We start from the raw sequence: 11,558 nt of genomic DNA, 5'->3' as shown, positions 1-11,558 counted from the left end.
TGAAAGAAGAATAGACAGGAAGCTCAGATAATGGCTGATCAATGAGTAAATTATGAGACTGAATAGTCAATTGTTATGTTCATTAAAGGTGTTACAAAACTGGTTTGTTGACAAGTTATAACTGATTTCTGATGTGCCTTCTGAAAGCAATCAACAAAGAAGATGATGAGCAAAGGTTGACCTTTGACACATAAGGTTAAATTCGAACCTTAAAAACCTTAATCACCTGATACACCAAACACTGATGAATAAGGCTTAGTTTACCTTCAGATTTATGAAGAATGTGTTACTGATGAATATGTTAACTGTACAGGATGACACGCATAGCTGAAATTCAGTGATAAATTGGCTGCACATACTCCGGTGGAAATACACCCACTCTTCCACGGCATCGCCCCCTCCAGCACTGAGCATCCGAACAGTCGAGCAGGTCGATGACATCACCGCGCAAGAAACGTAAATGAGTCGCATGATTAGATGTGAAGTCAAAGAGGGCATGGGCATGACGTGGCCTCTGAAAAAGAAACACACACACACACAAATCACGGACATGACAAGACTGTGCACTGGATCAGCAGTCAACAAAACATAGTCCTACCTATGAAAGCCACCTCAGAGTAACAATTCAACGTGTTAGAAAGTCACATTGCTAGATTTAAAGACATGACTATGAGAAGTCGCAATTACAAGAAATAAAATTCAGGGGAAAAAAAGTTGCAATAGTCATAATAATGAAAAAATAACATTATTTAAAAATAAATGTCTCACAATTAGGCTATGAGAAATAAAATAGATTTTTTTTTCAATCTTAGAAGAAATACAATTGAGATTTAGTAGAAATATAGTTGTAATTGTGAAATACAGTCACGATTAAGAAAAAACTTGTGAGATATAAAGTTATGACTGTCAAAAATAAAGTTGCAAATGTAAAAAAATAAAGGTCGCAATTAGAATAAATAAAACTGCAATTTAGGAGAAAGAGTTGTAATTGTGAGATACAATTACAAGAATAAAAAAGTTACAATTATGAGAAAGACGTCTCAATTATGAAGAAGTTGCCACATTTATCAGATGTAAAGTCATGCATGTCAGAAATAAATTTGCAAATGTAAGAAACAAAGTCAATTTTAAGAAATAAAATCACAATTACAAGAAAAGAAGTTGCAATTATGAGAAAAAGGTTACATTTGTGAAATATGAGAAATAAAGTTGCAAAACAAAGTTGCAATTAAATAACTAAAATCTAAATTTATGAGAAATAAAGTCACAATTTATGAGAAATAAACAAAATAACTCTGTGAAAACTGACTTCCATAGGTAACCCGATCCCAAAGCCCAACTCTAACCTTGAACTACCTCGAAACTCAGCAATGATGATTAAGCAGGGGTCGCATTTGACTCAAAGAGATCATAACAAATATCAACAACAGGATATGATTTCAAGGTCAAGCCATGTAGGTCTGCATTGTGCATTGAGCCAAGAGATCAAAGTCTGACTTTATAACCTTTATCGGTCAGACATCCTTTCGCTTTGCAAATTTGTAGATCAGAGTTCACCAGAGTTAAACTTTGGCACCTCTGTAAAAAAAACATCATGTGCTCATGTACATGTGACAACTCTTACAGCTAATGATCCCTCAGGCTCTTTCAGGAAGACGGTTCTCTCTTTGGCAATGCTGTTGATTTTGTAGAAGTCCACCAGCTGGTTAAGGGAGCTGAAGACTTCATCCCATATGAAGAACTGCCCCAGTCCATCTTTTAAAACCTTAAAGTGCTGCACATGGTCCCCGTAACTAGAGAGTGAGAGAGAAAGGGTTAATTACCTTCAAGATTAAGGGGTAGATCTTGGCTTGACTTAACAGTGTTTAATTAAAGGTTTTGCCTAATAAATCACAGTTTGACATTTCAGCTGTCAGCATATTCTTGCATCACAATGATGTAGAAGCAGAGATTTAATAACTTAATAATCAAATTAGACTTTGAACAAGTCAGCTCTTATTCTCCCTTAGCTATAAAGAATATTCCTCTCAGAAGATCAAATACTCATTACAGTACATTAAACAGCATACTAAAAGATGCTTAATATAAAAACAACAAGCCAGTAAGCAAACAATAGAATATCCATATGCATATCCTGTCAAGATGCAATAATATAGTACATGCATTTTCTATATGTCCTGTAAATATGTGAAAAACCAAAGACATCATTAGCATTAATATTTGCTACAGTGTATTCAGTATTTGATTGCTGAGTGCTAGACATCAGCCATTCATATCTGTCTATATTATAAAATGTTATTTTTATTTTATTTGTACAAGCATTCTAATTTTTAAATAAAGATTTTATAATGAATATGTTTTTTTTTTTTAGATATATTTATATATAGTTGCTTAATATGTTTGTGGAAACCATGATACATTTTTTTCAGGAATCTCCGATGCATAGAAAGGAACATCATTTATTTTAAATTTGAAAACAATTTGAAATTTTTTTTGTAACATTATTTACTGTCATTTTTGATCAATTTAATGCATCCTTGCTGAACAAAACAATTCAATTCAATTTTTCAATTTATTTACAGTTTTTCTCGATTGCTAAAACACTATAACCAGGCTTTTGAACTAAAATTTCAAAACCATAACGCCATTTTTCAAAAAGCACACCCATTTTGCTGAACTATAAACACTATTCCCTGCTTTAACACATGACTCAGATTTGGTGAACTGTTACTGCAAAACTCTACACACAAATCCCTACATTTCACAGTGCTTATACTATTGTCAAGTCAAGTCAAGTCAAGTCTGCTTTATTGTCAATTCTTCCACATGTACGGCGCATACATACAAAGAATTGAAATTGCGTTACTCTCAGACCCTTGGTGCATACAGTTAACATTAAACACGTTCAAATACAGATAGTTTAAACATATGTACATACAGCTATACAAATGAGGACATTGTAGAAAAATAAAGAAATAGATAAAGTGGCATAAGGCGCATGGCAGAACAGATAGAGTGCAAATCAGTTAAATAAAACAAAACTGTGCAGATATATATATTATATATTGTCATGTTGTTCAAGATGTATTATATAGTTCTCTGAAATAGCTCAACGGTACATCTCATGAACCTTCAGCTGGAAAGCATGTATTAGAAAGAGGACAAAACAAGACTTACAAATTCTGATAGTGGACTTTCTCATTTTTATTTTCGCCTTTGTGCACATATTACTTTTTCTTTTCTATTTCACAATGACGTTGTAATGTTTGTTTTTTGTTTTTGTTTTTTTGGTCAGACCACTAGTAAACTGTAACTGTGAATCATATCCAGTCTTTTTTCAATCAATATCCCACATACAGTAATGTGTAAATGTTACGTGTCTGTTTCTGTTTAGTTCTCTTTTGCCCTTATTTGGTTCTTCCTGTTCTTGTTTCCTGTCATTAGTTAATCAATGTCCATCCTCATCTCCTGTGTTATATTAATTATCTTGTTTCCTTGTTTGGTCGATCCCTTTATAAGTCCTGAGTTCTCCCCTTGTCTTTTGTCAGATTTAAGTTAATGTAAAGTGTGTTGATGCTATTTAATAAAGAATACTCCTTTTCGTTTACTCCTTCGGCGTGCTCTTTACTACAACCACTACATGCATAACAGTAAATTTGTACTTTAGAAATGGATATATGTGCAGCCTTCTGCGTTTCAGTAGGCCTGCAGTAACTGTCTTCCAAACTATTGCCATAGTTTGCCTCCGGTAATACTACACAGTTTTCTACAGTCATGGTGAAAAAACAACTAAACATTTTGACCAATGTGGCTCACACGATGACAAAAATATTTTATATTTTGGTGGCCTTGGCCAAATTACCGACACGATAACTAGGTTTTGAGGCATGAATGAAATGTTTTGGGTGAGTAACTACATTTTGCAGACATGCAATAAAGTTTTGAAGTTCCAGCAAACAGTTGTGACATTTGCACTCACAGTTTAGAGAATGTTAAGATTGTTTCGGAAAATGTGCCAAAGCAATTGAGAAAAACTGTAAATTGAGAAATAAGACTTTTGGGAAGTACCACACTTATAACCGGTTTTTGTAGTATTGTTTTCAATTGATCTCATCAGTGTGTAAAACTGTGTTGTAGTGTGTGTGTTTTTGACTGTTTGTGTGTCATGTCTGAAAGCAAAGTTTGGTTTTTCAGCAAGATTGAGTTGTTTTGAGTGGAGAGCTTCATTTTGACCTGAATATAGGAAGTTTGGGGAATTGAGTTAGAAGTTATGGATTCGTGTTTAGAGTTTCGCAAAAAAAGAGGCATAATTTCAAGAAATGTGTTTAAGCAATTGAGAAAAACTGTAAAAAAAAAAAAAAAAACGTATTACTGACCCCTAACCGCTGATTGGTAGTTTAAGAATTTGAGAATGTAGTCTCAAATACAGTAAATACTTCTTATATTATATCTGTATATATTTCTGTATATTAGTCCAAATGTCTAACCAAAATCTGGAATTCCAAATCTAATTTAAACCTGGAAATATAAAGAATGTTTTAGGTAATGTTTTCAAATTAATTAAATGAAAGTAAATAAATAAAAATAAATAATTAATAAATAAAATCTACAATGGAAATAAAAATTTTTTTGCTGATTGTGTCAATCTACCTATCGGTCTATATTATAAAATATGTATTTTTATCATAATTTTCATTTTTTTATGCATTATATTTTAAAACCCATGTAAATTACAAAATTACTTTGGAGAAAATATAAATGTAAGATATCAAGTTTAAAATGACTGATTAAACATTTTTTGATGAAAAGAAAAAGCCATTTGAAAATATGCTATTAATTGTTTCTGGGTTACTGAGAAATGTGCAGGCACTGACGCACACCCTGCGCCTGCGGCAGGTGTCTTTAATCACCTGGCAGCTCCACCCTACCACACCTGCTCTTAACCTGTGTGGGTTTTACTCACACACACACACACACACACACACTCATACGCTCATCAGTCCACGCAATCCTGCATGGATCACTCAGCTTGTTCAGACAGAATCGCTGACAAAATGAGGAACTGCCTCCGGGATGTGGATTTGTGAGTGTGTGTGTGAGTGAGAGAGTTATACTGAAGATCATCAAAACAACAGGGCAAGTTTAGGGAGAGCAAGACTGAATCAGTATAATCACAGTCATTAGATATTATTTATGCTAGAGCCATATTAACAATTATCCAACTCAAACTGTCTCACATTAATTGTCTGATTTTTGTGTAACATTATGATTTCTGTATTTACATTAAGCTTTTAATCTGATATAATGACCCGTTTTGTCATTTTCTATAGGTTCAAAGAGCCTAAATACATTGCTGTTGAAAAGTTTGGGGTTAGTACTTTTTGTATGATTTATTCCTGTGAGGTTAAAGCGGTGTCAAATGATTCCTTGGAAATCATTCTAATTTGCTAATTGAGAAACATTTCTTGGTTTTATCAATAAAGACAACCATTGCTTAATATTTTGTGGAAACCATGATACATTTTTTTACAAGTTTAAGAGAACAGAATTTATTTTAAATAGAAAACTAAATCATAAATGTCTTTACTGTCTCTTTTTATGAATTATTATTTTGTATTTTTTTGCTGAATAAAATGATTAATTATTTTTAAAAATAAAGAACTACTGACCCCAACCTTTTGAATGGTATTGTATGCCACATACACAAATAACATCTTATACCATATCTGTACGGTATATTTCTCGATTAGTCCAAAAGTCTGAGTCCTGTTGGAAAAACTTTAATTCAAAATCAAATTTCATATAACTTAATTTAGTGTAACAGATATATTTACATAAAAATGAAACAACATACTTGTTCTGCCCTGTACTTATTAAAATATATAAAAGAATAAGTGACCACACTAAATTGTATTAAAAACATCTAGATGACAAATGGGTAAAACCTATGTGAATCATTAAATAAAAATAATTTTAATGTCATCTAATGATTCTCGTTCTAAATTTACCTGCGAATATTTTTTATTTTTTTGGTATATAAACTATTGTGTTGGACCCCTGTATTCCTGTATTATGACTAGTCAGTATAACATTCCAGCTGTGCTAAATTACACAATAATTGAACAACTATAACGCAAAACACCTGTTAACCAGTGTTAACCGAGCACATCCCCAGAGGGTCTGTACGCATGATATATAAACAGTTCCTTAAATTTATTTTTGAATGAAAATTTGCTAATGATCTTTTAAGCATTAACATTAGTTAATCTTCTTAAAACAATTCTCTGTGTCTGTAAAGGTTGATTTATGGGCACATATATCTGCTTATAACTGTCTCTTTCTCTCTTCCCTCTCTTTTGCTTCTTTCTTTCTCTCTCCCTCTCTGTCTCTATCACACACGCATGTAAACACACACAGAAACATCTGTGCTGGCCTCAGGTACTCAAGCTTGTTAGGAAGCACTGTGCTAATATTACATGGCAGAATTGGATTCATTGTGCTGCGATTGTGTTGCAACTGTCTCTCAATTTCTCTTTCTATTTCTTTCTCTCTGTCTCAGTAGGATTTGACGTTTTAGGTCAGGTCTTTAGAGGTGTACAGCAAAGCGATCTAAAAATAATCTATGTATGTCCACCCTCCCAACGCATGCCAACTTTTTCAATAGAATTCTACATTGAGCTGTAAATAAAAGAAGAAAAGAAAAGGTGTTGATGCTAAGGCACGCATTACTAGTATTATTCTTTATACTTAAGGTTAAGGGGATTGTTCAAGTATTAGCACTTCACCATTTGTGCAACAGAAATGAATAAATCCTAATGTCATTAAACAAATGGCTTGGCAACTAAAAGAATAGTTCTCCTTAAAAAAGAAAATTCTGTCTTCATTTAAGTTGTTCCAAACTTTTATGAGTTTCTTTCTTCTGTTTAGCAACATAACATATATGTGTAACCAAACTTGTGCTGGTAGCCATTGACTTTCATGGTATTTTGTTTTTTCCATACTATGGACATCAATGGCTTCCGTCAACTGTTTGGTTACCAACATTCTTCAGAATACATTCTTTTGTGCTCAACAGAAGAAAGAAACTCATTCAGGTTGAAAACTATTGATTAAATGATTACAGAATTTTCATTTTTGAGTGAGCAATCCCTTAATAAAACCTTGATAGGTTCTTTTGACTTGCACTGTAACCACCTAGTAAATAACATCCAAGCAATAGCCTAGCTATTCCATATAGAGGTTTTCTAGAAAGTGTTATAAAATGTACTTTTTGGTTGGAATATCTAAAAGGTTTCAGTTTCCACCTAGAGAACTCTGAACTGTTTAAATAGGTTCTGGAGTGCTGGGAGCAAAAGATTGCATCACAGCAACACGCTGCCATGCACTCCACTCTAATTAGAGTGTGTTAATGAAGAACCAGATAGGGTAACAGGGACACACATTAACACACACATATGCGAGTACGCTCTCATCCATTGTCAATGTTTGCATGCAGCAAATGCAGGGAATATCACTAACAAGCCTTAATAGGAACACAATATATGAAGCATACATGTTTGTGGTGTTCTGTATAGTCCGGTGAAGGCAGGTTTCATTTGTAAGGGTGCATCTGACCTGACAGACACAGAGAACTCTCCCGGTGTGCTCTCGCTCTCCCTTATGAGAAACGCTCCACACTCCAGCGGTCTCAGACGGTTTTCTGCAGCCTGCCGTGAAATTCCGCCCACAAACCACCTGCAAAATACAAGCTCAGCTGTCAGTTCAACATCATATTGTATATTTATGGATTGAAAGGGGACTACTGGTACAGTACACTTTAATAATGATTCTTTAATCAAGTAAATAATTTAACAATTTTCACTCAGAAATTGCTAGTAAAGTTCAAAAATAATTACAGAGCAACACACTGAATTAAATGTGAAATACTGAAGTCTGAAATAGTATTTTCCTCTTCAAACATTATCTACAATAATTTTGATTTACTATTATAAAAAATACCAGCATTTCTATGTTTTAAGTCAAGCCAGCAAGTGCAAAATCTTAAGACTTTGTTGTTGTTCAAATAGGCCTACACTGAAAAATGTGTGGTTTAGTCCCAGTCTGTCTATTCCCAGCATGCACCAGGACATGAATAATTAACATGGTTGCATTGTTTGACCATTTGCCAGCTATATTTACTTTGTTGTTGCTGATTTTGTTGTTGCATTTATTATCTTGTGATGTCAGGATAAGTTTATTCCTCTGTTAAAAAGACTAGTTGGTTGTTTTCGTGTCTGTTTCGTGTGTTGAGGTTTACAATATGTGACATTTTAAAGTATTTTGTGAGTGTTCTTTTGTCTCAAGCACTTTCCATGTACATTTAGAAAAAGCACATAATATTGAATAATTTAAAATCACATAAATAAAGGGAATAATCTGCTGTTATGATTTGAAGTTAGACTTCATCTAAATAGGCCACTATTAAATGAAAATTTATGCATTTGGCATTTAATATCTTTTACATTCCATTTATGATGTATATTTTATCAGTTTATACATTACTTGAATTGAACCTATATGAGCTTGCTTGTGCTATGATCTAATGTTTTAGCAACAGAAATGCCAAATTATTATTACAATCATTGCATATTATGCAAATTTAACTTTTCAAGTTAAAATATATATTTTTTTTAATCGAGCTAAGAGGGATTGATTCCCCTTAAATATTAAAAATTTGTTCACAAAATTCCCTATGGCATTAACATGTAAGTGTGTGCATTATGTGGATTAACAATCCACCCCCACCCCCCCCCCCGTATCACTGGATATTTTCCGATTCTTAGAGATACAAGTGCCTGCATGATATAGAGTGAAATCACACGTTTAATTGCGTGCAAACATTCTGCCATCTTATACTTAATAAGTACCTTCAACTGCATTTATCATAAGCCGCAATTGATCTCATTCAGTCCACTCTTTTTATCATGATCATGGTTTTTAACTGACTCATTCTTTTATTTCAGAATGACTGGTAGGTTCTCCGACATAAACATCTATGCTCAGGTCAAGCTACAGCATGTTTGTTGGGGTTTGGTCTGGGCTTTGACTTTTACCTATCCTCACTGCCTCACAGGTTTCTGAATCTTCCATGTTATGGTAAAACTGCAAGGTAAGGAAGTCCTTCCCAAGCAGTTTCAGTCCTAGTCACACCATCGGGAAGGCCACACCCACAGCAATGGGTGTCGTATGACATCACAGTGAGGAGAAACACTGGGAAATCCCTACATTTGTACTTCAGCAGAAGCTTCTTCTTCAAAAATCTCTCTTTTTTTTCTAGTCTGGACGACACAGATTAATTCTTCATCACGTATAATTCTAAACCCAACCCTAAACTCGCTCCAGCTGAGCATCCAACAGCACCTTTCCAACTCGTGCAACTGCCATCTTGCTCAACACAATTAGAACCATGGAGAAAGCAAATACTTTGTGGACCACTAGAGGTATCAGCACTACAAATAAAGGAAAAGTGGAAAGTATAACATGAATAGATTTTGGAAATGTCCTAGTTTCCAACTGAGACGGTGTCTCTGCATAAAACATCACAATAACAGACTCTGTAGGCTGTCTCCACTTGAAGTGTTTTATTATCATATGGTTAGTTAGAACTATACCATTTCCTTTTAAAGACTGCAAAATTTTCCCAAAACATTAAGACGTCCCAGGTAAATATGCACTCATTTGCATACATTTCTAGAACAGAAGTCTAAACAATGGACAAAGCCATGATCAAAATTCTTGTTTAATTGTGTTGACATTAAAGTTAAAGTTTTTTTACAGAAGCATGTCTCTTGGATATCTATTTTTATCACTCCATATATACTGTAAAAACAGCTAGAAAACCAGTTTTTAGGAATAAAATGTTGTATAAAACGAATTATATATAAACACCATATAACCTCATTTTGAGATAATAACCTATAAAGATATGTACTGTAATAGATAAAGTACAATAAAACTTAGAAGTGCATTTTGTATGTTTTCTTTCCACCAACAACACTAACTTGTCTGAAACGATACATTATGAAAAGCCAAACTTGACTCAAAGATAAAATTGGCCAGTGCATTAAAAAACAATGTTTTTGCCTGAAGTGTCTTGCCTTAACGAATTTTGCCTGGTTATTCACAGATAAAACCACATGCTACATTAGATTCATTTCTGTCATGTGATACTTACGTGTGAGGTCTTACATTGATATAGTTCTTCGGTACATAGCCCCGCCTACCAAACAGCTCAGCCGTGTACCAGTTCGGATCATCATCCATGTTTGTCACCTAAAATAATCATAAGACCAGTAGTCAGATGTCCACTATCAGCTTAGGTTAGTTTTCCTCCTTATTTAAGAATAGACTAGGCCAGGCTTTCCAAAACTAGGGCTCATGAATCAATGGGGTTTTGTGAAAAAAATTAAATCTAATAATTAAATCTTTAAAAAGCAAAATTAATTAATATTTTGACATTTATATATTTTTAAAAGATTTAATTTGAAACTACTTTATTTTGATTGATTTTATTTTAAAATATCTTGAAATTATTTACTTTTTGAATAAAACACGTTCCCTTTTCTATATTGAAATACTATCAAATACTTCAAGTATTTTACATCAGAGGAGTTCAGCTGACAAAAACATTTGGGCCAGGCTATTTTAAGTACATATACCAAAGTAGAGTAATTGAGTTTTCTGCATATGCTTCATATCAGAAATTTATTTGGAAGTATATTTTGAATTAAATTTAACACACACACACAAACAAAAAATCTCTAACTTTACCATTTGCTAAGGTAGTCTTACCATTTGCTAAGACTTTTCAAGTATCCAAATACATATTATGTATGCAATTCCCCAGATAACATAATTTGCTAATCAAAACATAAAAGCTGTTTGCAAAGAAATGCACATTACACATAAACAAATAATTGACTATGGTGGAGTTTTACTGCCTTTACTGTATATGTTTTTTTTTTTTTGGACTACAGTTTTCCTAATAGATATCTAATTTATACAGGAGCCTATAAAGATATCTTCAAAAAGATATCTTCACACAAGAATTACCTTGTACCGTACCATCCCACAAGCTGCCCAGCTACATATATCACCACCTATTCACACAGATATCCATTCATAAATGCATGCTAAGACTAAGAGCACACACTCCCACCAAACTGACTCACTGATCTAGTATTTTATGGAAACATGCAGTATGCAGAATAGCATCCTTTATAGTTTCATCCAAGTGTTCCACATATCCACAGTAAACTACTGCACACACACACACACACACACACACACAGACTCACCTTCAAGATGTCACCCTTCTGGAAACTGAGCTCATCACATTCAGTCGCTCTGAAACTGTAACGTGCCTCAGCCTCCATTGAAGAAACAACATAAAAACAAAAGAACAGACAGGCAGCGAAGTGGAGACAGGGATAAAAAAAAGAAAAGAGAAAGATGGATGGGAAAGGACAAGTGCAAATGGTAATAAATTAAATGGTAGAGAAGATGATTAAAAGGGATGG

General features: G+C 33.6%; 1 protein-coding gene across 1 annotated transcript; it reads right to left on the bottom strand.

The window, feature by feature from the left end:
• Positions 1–334: 334 nt before the first annotated feature.
• Positions 335–11,414, bottom strand: grapb (GRB2 related adaptor protein b; the record flags this gene model as incomplete). Its single annotated transcript, XM_079423114.1, has 5 exons — positions 335–514; positions 1,625–1,793; positions 7,615–7,734; positions 10,214–10,311; positions 11,337–11,414. The coding sequence occupies 5 exons, from the start codon at positions 11,412–11,414 to the stop codon at positions 335–337; spliced, it is 645 nt and encodes a 214-aa protein (XP_079279240.1).
• Between the last annotated feature and the right edge of the window lie 144 nt (positions 11,415–11,558).

This window comes from Barbus barbus, assembly GCF_936440315.1.
Source record: "Barbus barbus genome assembly, chromosome: 8".
Lineage (NCBI taxonomy): Eukaryota > Metazoa > Chordata > Actinopteri > Cypriniformes > Cyprinidae > Barbus > Barbus barbus.
The sequence above is the reverse complement of the archived record's forward strand: the minus strand, read 5'-3'. Positions and strand labels throughout refer to the sequence as shown.